The 14,076-nt window shown below is 45.7% G+C and overlaps 1 protein-coding gene across 10 annotated transcripts in view; it reads right to left on the bottom strand.

Annotated features, from left to right (window-relative positions):
* Positions 1-157: 157 nt before the first annotated feature.
* LOC124007979 (neuralized-like protein 4) overlaps positions 158-14,076 on the bottom strand; it is a 35,821-nt gene continuing 21,902 nt past the window's right edge. For 3 of the 10 annotated variants that reach the window (XM_046318884.1, XM_046318888.1, XM_046318891.1), the window contains 20 exons: positions 13,963-14,048; positions 13,601-13,763; positions 13,182-13,392; positions 12,979-13,070; positions 12,797-12,875; positions 12,409-12,584; positions 11,966-12,094; positions 11,724-11,869; positions 11,364-11,582; positions 11,037-11,135; positions 10,646-10,789; positions 9,629-9,799; positions 9,310-9,468; positions 8,531-8,710; positions 4,075-4,168; positions 3,867-3,974; positions 3,603-3,747; positions 3,167-3,279; positions 2,875-3,049; positions 158-2,677 (listed from right to left, as the gene is read on the bottom strand). In XM_046318884.1, the coding sequence (XP_046174840.1) occupies positions 2,473-2,677; positions 2,875-3,049; positions 3,167-3,279; positions 3,603-3,747; positions 3,867-3,974; positions 4,075-4,168; positions 8,531-8,710; positions 9,310-9,468; positions 9,629-9,799; positions 10,646-10,789; positions 11,037-11,135; positions 11,364-11,582; positions 11,724-11,869; positions 11,966-12,094; positions 12,409-12,584; positions 12,797-12,875; positions 12,979-13,070; positions 13,182-13,392; positions 13,601-13,763; positions 13,963-14,048 (2,894 nt within the window). In that variant the 3' untranslated portion in view covers positions 158-2,472. The remainder of the gene's footprint in view (positions 2,678-2,874; positions 3,050-3,166; positions 3,280-3,602; positions 3,748-3,866; positions 3,975-4,074; positions 4,169-8,530; positions 8,711-9,309; positions 9,469-9,628; positions 9,800-10,645; positions 10,790-11,036; positions 11,136-11,363; positions 11,583-11,723; positions 11,870-11,965; positions 12,095-12,408; positions 12,585-12,796; positions 12,876-12,978; positions 13,071-13,181; positions 13,393-13,600; positions 13,764-13,962; positions 14,049-14,076) is intronic. The other 7 variants (XM_046318889.1, XM_046318892.1, XM_046318890.1 and 4 more) reach the window with 5 other exon arrangements.

Raw genomic sequence — 14,076 nt, 5'->3', positions numbered from 1 at the left:
TTGGCGTTAAGGAATCAGTCCTATAAATATTTTTGAAAAAAGGTGTGATTGAGGACATATGCAACACTGCAATGACACGTCAGTGACTGGAGAAAGAAATTATACTACCCAATTTTTGTTTTTTAAAGGAACCAATGAAGCCAATCCAGAGTCATAATGTGCACTGTCTATTGGTTTATTCATTTTTTTTTCTTTTTTCATTTTTTTACAAATCAAGAAGATGATGTTATGTAACAGCCTGTACAATGCAACATACAGAACAAAAAAGGGGAAAAAGAATACAAATTCATTCTCGTAAAAAGCAGCACTGGGCTTTTAAACAACCCATATATTTTTCACATTTTGATTGAACATTGCAAGTACATTTTTTCAAACCCCACCTTTGCAATAAGTTAGTTTACACACAGTTGTGTGAGGAAAGTCGACAACCTTGAATCTTGACTCGATACCACTGTTCTCCTCACCTTTTTTGTCAAAACAATGACTTGGCAAGATGGCGGGGTTATTTATGCATGTAGTGATGTATGTAATATGTAAGTATCTCAGATTATTTTGTTGCCAAACAAAACAGAATGGTTAAAAGATATGCTTTGAAGAGCTGTCCACATACAAAAAAAAAATTGCTGAATATTTTAATCAGGAATTATTGAACCCCTGTGTTAATCTATGTAATGTATTATGTAAAATAGAGGGAGTTTGTTTTAACATGAAGCAGACAGGTAGAACGTAAACGGACTACAAAAACCCTAATGAATCACATTCGCAATGTAAACTCCAGCATCAGGGCCTGCATTTCGTAAAGACTCCATTTACCAAGAGTCTTTGCATGAACACGCCTAGGTGAAGCCACACCCCTATGATGTGATTGGCTCTGAACATTCCTCCCTGGTAAACGATGACAGAATGGATGGATCAGAGGGAGACTTAAACGTAACCAGTGTAAACAACGTGAGAAAACGGGCATGTTCAGCAGTGCACAACGTTGTGGAAAGTTCAGGTAAAAATACCTTTAGAACAAACATGCCTCTGGTATATAATCCTGTCAACTCCATTCATGACATTTCTATCTGCAACAATCCACAATGTTTTCCTTCTGAACTAGCTATAGAAAATGAGAGAATGAGGATAGATCTTCAGGTCCGGGCCAATTTCGATCACTAGTTGAAATGGAAATTGGGCCTGGGCCTTTATGCATCGAGGTCATGTTCAGTAGGGGACACTGTAAGAATGACTTTTTGCAACAGAACTGTGCATTGGACAAGCGCCGGTAGAACCTCTCCTTTCAAAAAGGATTCTCCCTGCTGAACACGCCCCTGGTATTGCCTCTACAAAGCATGTCTAGAATCCCTCTAATCTCCAGTGAAGTGAATATGACACGGGGTAAAGCAGTGATAGAGGGGAGAATTCGGGAGACGAAGCTTAATGGCCAGATTGGCCGGTCGAAAAAAAACATTTAAAAATGTCTCTCCCACTAGTTCTGATGGTGGTGTTAGTGTCCATCTCTATTGTCCTTCATGGCTTCCTCTCCTCATCCGCACTGATATGAATGAACCGGAACTGAACGGGTGAAAGTAAATTCCCATTAGGCAACAGCCACCTGATCGTTTTCACCTATCCTGTGTTTTCAGATCAGTGCAGTTAGTGTTACACCTGTAAACATTTTGCACCAGTTTTTGAGTTCCTCCCTCTACAGGTGCTCTCAGGTCCTTCAGTTCACGGTTCTTTTCCAGTCTTTTTTCCTTGTTTGATCTAATGCTCTTTTTCTCAATTTCCTTCTGACCTGCGGTTAAGTCTTTCGCTTAAAAACAATAATCCAATAGCCAGTGACTGTGTGGCGGTCGACGTTGCGAGGTGGTTCAACAAACGGTCCAGGTCTTGGAATGCAACAGGACCGGTTTCGGGTTGTGCACTCAGCCTTTACACAGAGAACTGAGGAGAACCATCCCTCCGTACTTAAGAGGAGAGTGATCAGTCTGGGGTAAAAAGGGGTTGATTTAAAAAAAAACAAGCAAGAGTGGAGGGAGGGAACAACAGAGACCGGGAAGACAAAACTGCTCTAAAATAAAAATGGCTGTGACAAAAAACAAGTGTTGTATTATGACGAATAAAAAAAATGTAAAATACATGTTAAAATTTTAAAATAAAAATCGCCCACGAAGTGTCCAAAACAAAGTGCAGGCAGTGTCTGTCTGGTTGTTCTTCTCTGAATCCACCCTAGTCCCTCCTTGTTAAAAGTGTCAGAACAAAAAAATTAAAATAATAATAATAACTTTGTCCTAAACAAACAAAACAATGCTGAATTGTCAATCAACAAACCGCCCAGCAACAGGAGGGAAATTCCCTAATTCCAAAGACTCCCAAAGTCTGTAATTTGGTTGATGGAGAAGTAGTAGTTTTGGAGGCACTGCTGGGAGAGAGTAGCTCCCTTTCCCCCTCTCTCTCCATCCAACAATCTCTTCACTACTCCCACTATCATTCCACCCGTATGAGCAGGCCGTAGAGGAGGGTGCCCCCCTGATCCTTGGTGATCCACTCGATCTCTGTGTTGCTGAAGCGGGGATCCAGGGGTTCGATGGCTCCCAGGGTCTGGGGCCCCACCTTATAGGAGCCCGGCCGGACACACACCTGGAAACCCACCTGGGCCTGGTGACAGCAGTGAGAACGGGGGTCCCGGAATCTGGAGGGAGAGAGTGAAAGGGCCGAGTGAGGAGATCAGGAGTCATGGGAAGAAGAATGAAAGCAAGACAGTGAAAGAACAAGACAGTAATCACTTCAATTTGAATAACAGCAAAGGGCAAATAGAGAGAGAAGAGGATGAGAGAGAAAACAGAGAAAGACAGGGTAGAAAACAGTGCTAGGGAGTGACACACGTACTGCACTTTGGGGGCGAACATCTCCAGGCCGGAGTAGCGCATGGTGGGGGACAGCTGAACCCGGGGAACCTCCCTGTCCCTGTCAGGGAGGCTGTTGCTGCTGTTCACCTCTGGCTCACTGTAGCCGTTAGGACCCTCAGTCTTCACCGGAGACACAGAGAAGATGGACGACGTCCCTGAAACACCAAGACAACACGGTTTAGTTCATTTACAACACCCTCAACATTCTTTAAATCATGAGTGGAAATGGTTCTGGAAATCAACCATGTTTTTCAAACATAAATGTGTCGTACCAGAGAGCAGCTGGGCATGGTCCAGTGTGCGTCTGAGGGCCCCTACGCTGGTGCCGTGGTAGGCTATGTGCCACTGCTTAAACGAATTGGACATGTCACAGTGGGGCTTGATCCTGCAGGCAGGAGAACACACACACACCAAGATGTTAGATAACCCCTCTACCAGAGTCCTATGACATTGATACTCAAAGACCGTTTTCAAAGCTTTACTGTATACTATTTTTTACTTTCCTTCTCCCCTTCTCCCGCCAAAGTGAAAAATAAGTAATTATGTAATTTGTTAATTGAACCAAATAAAACTAATTCATGCTGATTAATTGGACTTGAAGAGCACCGTCGCTGATGTTACGAGTGATTGGTTGAACATAGTTCACACTACAGTGTGATTGGATGAAGGTTTTTGAAGCCCACTGTTTGGCTGTCTTTAACTTCTGACCTCAGAGCGAAGCGGCACCAGCCAAAGGGCAGGGCGTAGTCCCGTGGGGGCTCCCCTCTCTTGTAGTAGGACTCGTCCCCCCGCAGCTTGTGGCACGACTCACAGTAACACAGGTTATACTTGGCATCCTCGTTGAAGTAACCATCTGAGAGAGATGATAGGGGGAGGGGGCAAAGGGAGGGAGAGAAAATCTAAATACGGGAGAAGTTACGATTAAGTCAGAGAGCGAGAAGGCAGTACACAAAGACCGTGTGTGTTCCTCACCTGGCAGTGTCAGCAGGTCCTTGAAGCGCGAGCACAGGGCCTGGTACTCACAGGTCTTGTTGGGGTTGACCTCTGGATGGGGCATCCAGCAAACACTCTCTTTGATCCCTAGAGGTCAGATGTCAAAGGTTAGCATTTTTTCAGCCCACAGAGACAGATTTAAAGGGTCTGTATAGTTGCCAAAGTCATCATGCTCTCCTCCTCTCACCATCAACCATGTCCGCTTTCTCCATGTCGCCCTGGCAACGCGCCTTGATGCCCTCTCCTCCCACGGTCGCCACGTTGTTGGTCACTATGGTAACCTGCCACGACAACGACATCAGAGTGTCACTGAATTATCTCGGCCCCTGGTACCACACAGATAAAAAGTAGTCCCAGGCCAGGTAACAGATGATTATTATTAAACCGGTCTGGTGGGAGGGCTGGGATCACGCAGTTAAATACCTACCCAGGACGGAGCGTCTAAATAGCCAGATGGAGGTATTTCAGGATTAAAGGTCATAGAGCAAAAGACTAGCAGATTAGAGTTTCTAGCTACTGATCTAAAAGTGTTCCTGAGTAGGACTGAGTCTCGAAACAAACTTTGTCACGTGCCAAATACAACAAGTGTAGACCTTACAGTGAAATGCTTACTTTACAAGCCCTTAACTCTTCTTGAACGGCACTGTTGGTTAAGAAAATATTTACCAAATAAACAAGTTTTTAAAAAATGATAAAAAGTTATACCAAAACGAGGCTATAGAGGTCGACCGATTAATCAGAATGGCCGATTAATTAGGGCCGTTTTCATAACAATCGGAAATCTGTATTTTTGGACACCTTTTTTTTCCCCTACGCCTTCATTTAACTAGGCAAGTCAGTTAAGAACACATTCTTATTTTCAATGACTGCCTAGGAACGGTGGGTTAACTGTCTCCTTCAGGGGCAGAATAGCAGAATTTTACCTTGTCAGCTCAGGGGATTCAATCTTGCAACCTTACAGTTAACTAGTCCAACGCTCTAACCACCTGATTACATTGCTCTCCACGAGGAGACTGCCTGTTACACGAATGCAGTTAGCCAAGGTAAGTTGTAGCTAGCATTAAACTTCTTATAAAAACCAATCATAATCACTAGTTAACTACACATGGTTGATGATATTAATAGTTTATCTAGCGTGTTCTGCGTTGCATATAATCGATTCGGGGCTTAACGTTGCTCCAACCATAAACATCAATGCCTTTCTTAAAATCAATACTCAGAAGTATATATTTTTAAACCTGCATATTTAGCTAAAAGAAATTCAGGTTAGCAGGCAATATTAACCAGGTGAAATTGTGTCACCTCTCTTGCGTTCATTGCACGCAGAGTCAGTGTATATGCAGTTTGGGCCGCCTAATTTGCCAGAATTTTACGTAATTATGACATAACATTGAAGGTTGTGCAATGTAACAGGAATATTTAGACTAATGGATGCCACCCGTTAGATAAAATACGGAACGGTTCCGTATTACACTGAAAGAATAAACGTCTTGTTTTCGAGATGATAGTTTCCGGATTCGACCATATTAATGACCTAAGGCTCGTATTTCTGTGTGTTATGTTATAACTCAGTCTATGATTTGATAGAGCAGTCTGACTGAGCGGTGGTAGGCACCAGAAGGCTCGTAAGCATTCATTCAAACAGCACTTTACTGCGTTTGCCAGCAGCTGTTTATGACTTCAAGCCTATCAACTCCCGAGATGAGGCTGGTGTAACCAATGTGAAATGGCTAGCTAGTTAGCAGGGTGCGCTCTAATAGCGTTTCAAACATCACTCGCTCTGAGACTTGGAGTGGTTGTTCCCCTTGCTCCGCATGGGTAACGCTGTTTCGAGGGTGGCTGTTGTCGATGTGGTGTTCCTGGTTCGTGCCCAGGTAGGAGCGAGGAGAGGGACGGAATCTATACTGTTACACTGGTAATACTAAAGTGCCTACAAGAACATCCAATAGTCAAAGGTTAATGAAATACAAATGGTAGAGAGAGAAAGTCCTATTATTCCTATAATAACTACAACCTAAAACTTCTTACCTGGGAATATTGAAGACTCATGTTAAAAAGGAACCACCAGCTTTCATGTTCTCATGTTCTGAGCAAGGAACTGAAACGTTAGCTTTCTTACATGGCACATATTGCACTTTTACTTTCTTCTCCAACACTTTGTTTTTGCATTATTTAAACCAAATTGAACATGTTTCATTATTTATTTGGGGCTAAATAGATTTTATTGATGTATTATATTAAGTTAAAATAAGTGTTCATTCAGTATTGTTGTAATTGTCATTATTACAAATAAATACATTTTTTTTCTTTCAAATCGGCATCTGCTTTTTTTTTGGTCCTCCACTAATCGGTATCGGCGTTGAAAAATCATAAAATCGGTCGAACTCTAATACGGGGGTACCGGTATCGAGGCAGTGTGCGGGGGTACAGGTTAGAGGCCATTTGTACATGTAGGTAGGGGTGAAATGACTATGCATCGATAATAAACAGAGAGAAGCAGCATTGTACAAAACAAATGGATGGGGGTTCAATGTAATGGTCCAGTGGCCATTTGATTAATTGTTCAGCAGTCTTATGGCTTGGGGGTAGAAGCTGTTAAGGAGCCTTTAGGTCCTAGACTTGGCACTCCGGTACCGCTTGCCGTGCTGTAGCAGAGAAAACAGTCTATGACTTGGGTGACTGGAGTCCCTGACAATTTTATGTGCTTTCCTCTGACACCGCCTAATACAGTTGAAGTCGGAAGTTTACATACACCTTAGCCGAATACATTTAAACTCAGTTTTTCACAATTCCTGACATTTAATCCTAGTAAAAAATGCCCTGTCTTTGCTTAGTTAGGATAGCCACTTTATTTTAAGAATGTGAAATGTCAGAATAATAGTAGAGTGAATGATTTATTTCATCACATTCCCAGTGGGTCAGAAGTTTACAGACACTCAATTAGTATTAGTCTTTAAAATGTTTAAAGTGGGTCAAACGTTTCAGGTAGCCTTCCACAAGCTTCCCACAATAAGTTGAGTGAATTTTGGCCCATTCCTCCTGACAGAGCTGGTGTAACCGAGTCAGGTTTGTAGGCCTCCTTGCTCACACATGCCTTTTCAGTTCTGCCCACAAATGTTCTATAGGATTGAGGTCAGGGCTTTGTGACGGCCACTCCTTTGTTTTCCTTAAGCCATTTTGCCACAAGTTTGGAAGTATGCTTGGGGTAATTGTCCATTTGGAAGACCAATTTGCGACCAAGCTTTAACTTCCAGACTGATGTCTTGATGTTGCTTCAATATATCCACATAATTTTCCTCCCTCATGATGCCATCTATTTTGTGAAGTGCACCAGTTCCTCCTGCAGCAAAGCAAAATAAATAAGGAAAGAGGTAGTTGTTTGGGCTTAATTATAGATCGGCTATGTACAGGTACAGTAATATGTGAGCTGCTCTGACAGCTGGTGCTTAAAGCTAGTGAGGGAGATAAGTGTTTCCAGTTTCAGTGATTTTTGTAGTTCATTCCAGTCATTGGCAGCAGAGAACTGGAAGGAGAGGCGGCCAAAGTAAGAATTGGTTTTGGGGATGACCAGGCAGCTATACCTGCTGGAGCGCGTGCTACAGGTGGGTGCTGCTATGGTGACCAGTGAGCTGAGATAAGGGGGGACTTTACCTAGCAGGGTCTTGTAGATTACCTGGAGCCCGTGGGTTTGGCGACGAGTATGAAGCGAGGGCCAGCCAACGAGAGCGTACAGGTCGTAGTGGTTGGTAGTATATGGGGCTTTGGTGAAAAAACGGATCGCACTGTGATAAACTGCATCCAATTTATTGAGTAGGGTATTGGAGGCCATTTTGTAAATGACATCGCCGAAGTCGAGGATTGGTAGGATGGTCAGTTTTACAAGGGTATGTTTGGCAGCATGAGTGAAGAATGCTTTGTTGCGAAATTGGAAGATGATTCTAGATTTAATTTTGGATTGGAGATGTTTGATGTGAGTCTGGAAGGAGATTTTACAGTCTAACCAGACACCTAGGTATTTGTAATTGTCCACATAAGTCAGAATTGTCCAGAGTAGTGATGTTTGACAGGCGGGCAGGTGCAAGCAGCGATCGGTTGAAGAGCATGTGTTTAGTTTTACTTGTATTTAAGAGCAATTGGAGGCCACGGAAGGACAGTTGTATGGTATTGAAGCTCGCCTGGAGGGCTGTTAACAGTGTCCAAAGAAGGGCCAGAAGTATACAGAATGGTGTCGTCTGCGTAGAGGTGGATCAGAGACTCACCAGCAGCAAGAGGTACATCATTGATGTACACAGAGAAGAGAGTCGGTCCAAGAATTGAACCCTGTGGCACCCCCATAGAGACTGCCAGAAGCCCGGACAACAGGCCCTCCGATTTGACACAATGAACTCTATTAGAGAAGTAGTTGGTGAATCCGGCGAGGCAATAATTTGAGAAACCAAGGCTATCGAGTCTGCCGATGGGCCAGATCAATGAATACGACTGCACAGTATTGTTTCTTATCGATGGCGGTTAAGATATCGTTTAAGACCATTAAAACAAGTCAACAGCTTTCTTTTTCCAGGTATTCGTTTCTTAACTTCCTCGACCTCTAAAATTATTCTGACGGTTTGGAATGGGGGTGGGGGTGGGGGGGACAGACGTACCTGTTCACACTGTCCGTATAGGTCTATGAGGGGGTAGCATGGCGTAGGGATATCCTGGGCTGCTACTCCCTGGTCCATACCGTTCACATAAAGGTGCAGACAGCTGTTCCCATCCACCAGCAGACCCAGGACTGTACCCTCTGGACATGTGTCCAGGTTAGGACCATAGTTCTCACAGATCTGATGGGGAGGAGAAGTGATGGAGGGAAAGAGAGAACTCCATTAAGCTTTGTGTTGGTCTTGCTATCTGTACCTTGAGTGTGTGCGCAGTGTTTCCCCTAGGACTTCATTCAGTAGCTGTGGCAGAGATAGTGGAGGGGACCTTCTCACAGTCGTACAACAAAACGTACGGCGACTTTTTTCACCCAACTCAAATGCATGAAAATAAAAAATGTCCTCTTTCTTTGAAACAAAAGGACAGTTGAATTGTATCTTGATCTCAACATCACCAGCCACTTCTATATTAACCGCAAAAATTATTTCACTGGCGTAAGGTTCCTGTATCTTAATAAGGTTGGTTACACTTCCAGGATAACAAGCACGTTAGCTAGTTACCTTGAGGTTTCGCGGATGATCTGATGAGAATGAGGAAGATATGGAACTTGTAGTACCTCGTCACTGATCTTAAAAGCTCATCTTGGCAGAATGTAAAAAAAAAAAAAAATGTATTTGCAGTGGCGGCAATGACTTCGCAGCGGCGGTGTGCCACTGCGAAATGAACATAGGGGAAACACTGATGCGTGTGTGTGCGTGTGCGTGTGCGTGTGTGTGTGCAGTACCTTCAGTGAGTTGTGGAAGACAGAGTCTCTCTGCAGCAGCCACACAGAGCGTTTCAGACAGCACGCAGTGGAGGGAAAGTTGAGGCGGTCTGGGGAGTGGCCAATCACCCCTAGCGACAGGGACGACGTCCACGATGCGTTCAGGCGGTCGATCTGAAACTATGGCAACATTGACAGTCAAAATGTCATTCACAAACTATGGTGACAGAACGCAGTATAAAATATTATGTGTATTATACAACAATTAAACACACCCTTGGCTACCCCAATCAAATCCTGACACAGACAGACCCCTAACCCCACCACTCACACACAGTACCTGGAACAGTTGTTGTCGGGGCAGGGGTTGTGCTGTGACTAGGAGGCCCTGGTTGTAGCTGGAGACACGGGCCGCCGTCAGGTTCTCATGGGACAGCTGGATGTTCTTCCCATGGTTCTCCAGGAAGGCCATGACTGTGTTGGGCACCAGGGCCGGCTCATCACCCTCAACCTGGAGGTTGGAGAGAGGAGAGATGGCGAGTGAGATGGAGAGATTAAAAACTTTTTATTTTTATTTTTTACTTCTGTTGCCTTAGATCAATTCACACATATATACACCGAGTGTACAAAACATTAGGAACACCTGCTCTTTCCATGACACAGACTGAGCAGGTGACTGCTATGATCCCTTATTGATGTCACTAGTTAAATCCACTTCAAATCAGTGTAGATGAAGGGGAGGAGATCAGTTAAAGGATTTTTAAGCCTTGAGAGAATGAGAAATTGATTGTGTATGGTGGCATTCAGAGAGTGAATGGGCAAGATAAAAATATTTAAGTGCCTATGAACAGGGTATGGTAGTAGGTGTCAGGCGAACTGGTTTCTGTAACACTGCTGAGTTTTTCACACTCAAGAGTTTCTCATGTCTATCAAGAACGGTCCACCACCGAAAGGACATCCAGCCAGCTTGACAACTGTGGAAAGAATTGGAGTTAACATCGGCCATCATCCCTGTGGAACGCTTTTGACACCTTGTAGAGTCCATGCCCCGATGAATTGAGGCTGTTCTGAAGGCAAAAGCAGCTGCAACTCAATATTAGGAAGGTGTTTCCTCATGTTTTGTACACAGTGTATTTAACCACCTATGGCGCAATTTCAGGTTTCCTGCTGTACTTTGAGATGCTTGCATGACAAAAGTGGAGAAATAAAAATTCCACACACTTTCTTACTTTAGACAAAGTCTAACATTGTTGTTGTCAAGCTATAATCACTAAAGATCCCGGCGAAAGCATATCATCCATCGGTCCCCCCTTCCTCCTATCCCCCTTCTCCCTCCATCCCCACACCCGTGTCTCACCGGCGTACGGTCCTCCTCTCCTTCGCTACAGCTGTCTGAGGAGAGGGAGGGGGCCTTGACGCTCCCTGCGTCCTCCAGCACTGACGAACTGACGATGGACACCGCTGTCACACGACCATACAGGTCCAACACTGCATACACGTTCTATAGGTAGGGGAGAGAGGTGGGGTGGTAGTAAAACAAGGAAAATTGTGGGTCCCAAGGAAATAGGCAATATTAGGCTTAGGTTTACAATTAGGGTAAGGAGTTAGGGCTAGGGTGTTAAAGTAAACAGGATTTTGAATAGGAATCAATGTTTTGATCCCCACAAGGATAGGAAGACAATTGTGCGTGTGAATTGAACACGTATGACGTGTGTATGAGAGAACTGTTGTTCATGAAGTGTGTGTACCTTGGCCACAGCGGTGGCAGCTGGTCCCATGTCCTCTCCGTCGATAAGGACGTGCATGGTGTCATCGCTGCATCTCTTCACCCCGACGCGGTTACCCACCTAGACACACGCAATTACAACTCAGGCATCATATGTAGTACCTACTTATCTATTCATCACAATCCGTCTTTCCATTCCATATGCACTAATGTTTGTCGTCTCCATCTTTCAATCCCAACCAGTTGTTCCCTCCCCCTCTTTCATTGTTTCCCTCTGTGCAACAAATTACAAAATAAGTACAAAGTATTGATTCAACGGAGCTTTGGAATCCCACGCCCTGTCTCTCACCGTCAGTCTGTCCAGGGAGGCGCCGTAGTTCTGTCTCTGCAGGAGTCCGTTGCGTCTGACCTCTGACCCGGCTAGCAGCCAGGTGACCTTGGACCGGAACTGTGTGAGGGAGGGGGACAGGCCTGACATGGGGCAGGAGGGCAGCTCTGGAGGGGCTAGGGTGGTCAGACCCATGTGGAGGGAACCGGACCACTGGTCATCCACCTCGTCTATCTTCACCTGGAGGTGGGTGGAGGGGACAATACTACAACGTCAATAGTGAATGTTATGCGCGTGCATATATAAGACAACAGATGACTCAAGTGTTATGAAAATAGAGCGATCTGATTGCGTCTGGGTAGATAACAGAGCACTACTCACCTCAAACAGTTCGTCTGTTTTGAGTTCCTTGGCGCTGAAGACGATGCCGTGTGCGTATCCTCCCACCCTGACGGCCTGGCAGCCCTCTCCCAGTAGAACCACGTTCTTACCATGCTTACTGTGGAGCCGGTGGGCCACGCCTGCCACTACGCATGTAAGGAAGAAGGAGAGACGTTGAACGACAGACAGGCTCACGACTTCGATTCATAACCTGAGAGAAAAATCACACATGCGGTCAGTACCTGGGGAGTGTATGGGGAAACTCCTCTCTGTGATGTTGCTGGTACACAGACTGTTATCCTGAGGGCCAGAGGAACTGGTGATGGACACCTGGACACACTGACCATACAGGTCTATCACCGCATACACCTCTGATGAAAGGAGGGAGGGAGAGAGGAAAGAGGGGTTGTCCAAGTTCACCATATATTTGGAAAGTGTAGATGCTTGACAAAGATCTCAGTGAGACTAGCCTTGGTAGATACAAGTTGAAATATTAAACAAAATAGCAGTGAGATTTGAGCTGTTAGGTGGATTTTTTCAGAGACACTTCTACCATCTAGCTACAAGGTGCATAGTACACACCCATCAGCTCCATTTCAAAATCAGTTCATGAGCCTTTTGTCCCCGACCCCATGCCCATGTATGGGGTCGTAATAACAGGTTTATGATCACTGGTTCCATTCACCTTTACCTGGCGGCAGCCCGGTGCAGGCCACCCCCTGGTCCACACCGTTGATGTAGTAGTGAAGGTCGCCGGTGGCCGAGCGCATCATGCCGATCCTACTGCCCGTGGTCAGAGTGTCCAGGTCACAGCCGTAGTTGTTACGCATGGTGTTGCCGTCCTGCATGATGGCCGTGCCACTGAGGGTTTAGAGAGGGAGTTCAAATGAAACTTGGTTTATTTCATGCACAAGGCAGAGGAAGATATTCCCTTAGATGCTTCTTAGTGAAATCCACTGTAGCAGATGGATACAACAGTAGGATTCGATAACAGTTGACTGAATCTAATCTGTTTCAAAACCATTCATTTAGAATCTCTGAAACAGACACAAAACAGACCCCACCCCCTTTACCTAAGCATCCAGGTATCGTAGTCTATATCCGTCATGGTGTTGGGAAACTCCAGCTCTTCTGGCCTGATAGCAGTCACACCTGGACAGAACACACACACGGACAAACATGTATCACTCCACTGCTGTGTGTGTGGATAGGGCTGTGTGAGAAGGTCGAGAGGGGTAAAATAGAAACGCCTTACCTGCCATTATCTTACCTGCTTCTATTGACCCCGACCACCGGTCCACCATCTTCTGAATGACTATCTCAAAGAGCTCTCCGTCTCGAAGGCACCTGACAACAGACAACACAGTCAGGACACGCACAAACACATGTGTGTGTCGACCTTCTGACCTGTTGGAGATGACGCAGGTGTGTGTGTGTGTATGTGCGCGTCACACTGACCTGTTAGAGATGACGATGGCGTCGTTGAACTCGGATCGACAGTTCTGTCTGAGGGCGGTGCGCCCCCCATTGGTGATTACCGCGTTAGTGCCGTGCAGCTGGTGGAAGCGCAGGTCGTTGGCACTGTTGCCCCCGGCGACCGAGCATGGGCTGCTGGGCGACATGACGGTGGGGCCCTCCGAGCTGTCCTCGGGGAGAGGGGGGAGGTCTGCTAGGGGGGAGAAATGTTTGAGGATGGTTGTTGAGGCAAAGCTAGTTGGAGGAGGATATTCACATACCATCTACAGACACATTCCATGTCTTCAGTATTGTATTCAGTGGTTCCAAAACCTTTTTGATCTGACACACTAGAAACTTCTGCAATCGCCTTAGGCACCTTTAACAACAACCTTCCTCCATCCTCCATCCCCCCCGCTCACCCACGTCGTCCATGATGGTTGCCTGTGCGGCCTGGCCGTAGAGGTCCACCACGGCATAGACACTGGGTGGTACGTTCCAAGCCGCCGGGCCCTGTGCCACCCCGTTCACAAAGAAGTGGAGGCTCCCGTCCTCCTTCCGCACCACGCCCACTGTGTCCCCCGCCTGGATAAAGAGACAGAGATGACAGTGGTCAGAGAGACAGAGATGAAGCACACAGCAACAGGTGATAAGTATGATAGCATGTAAGTGCTGATGGTGACTTGAGAAGGAGTGAAAGACCAGAGCAGGAACAGGACAGCGCGAGAGGGTGGGGTAGAGTTGAATAGTCTAAGGACGACTGTAAAGTGCGTCTCCCACTCACTTTGAGTCGGTCCAGGTTGTGTCCATACTCGTCCAGTATGGTGGTTCCGTTGTGCATCACCCCGTTTCCTGTCATCATCCAAGTCCCTGGGACACAAAACCAGAACATCAGTCA

This window comes from Oncorhynchus gorbuscha, linkage group LG21, assembly GCF_021184085.1.
Source record: "Oncorhynchus gorbuscha isolate QuinsamMale2020 ecotype Even-year linkage group LG21, OgorEven_v1.0, whole genome shotgun sequence".
NCBI lineage: Eukaryota > Metazoa > Chordata > Actinopteri > Salmoniformes > Salmonidae > Oncorhynchus > Oncorhynchus gorbuscha.
The sequence above is the reverse complement of the archived record's forward strand: the minus strand, read 5'-3'. Positions and strand labels throughout refer to the sequence as shown.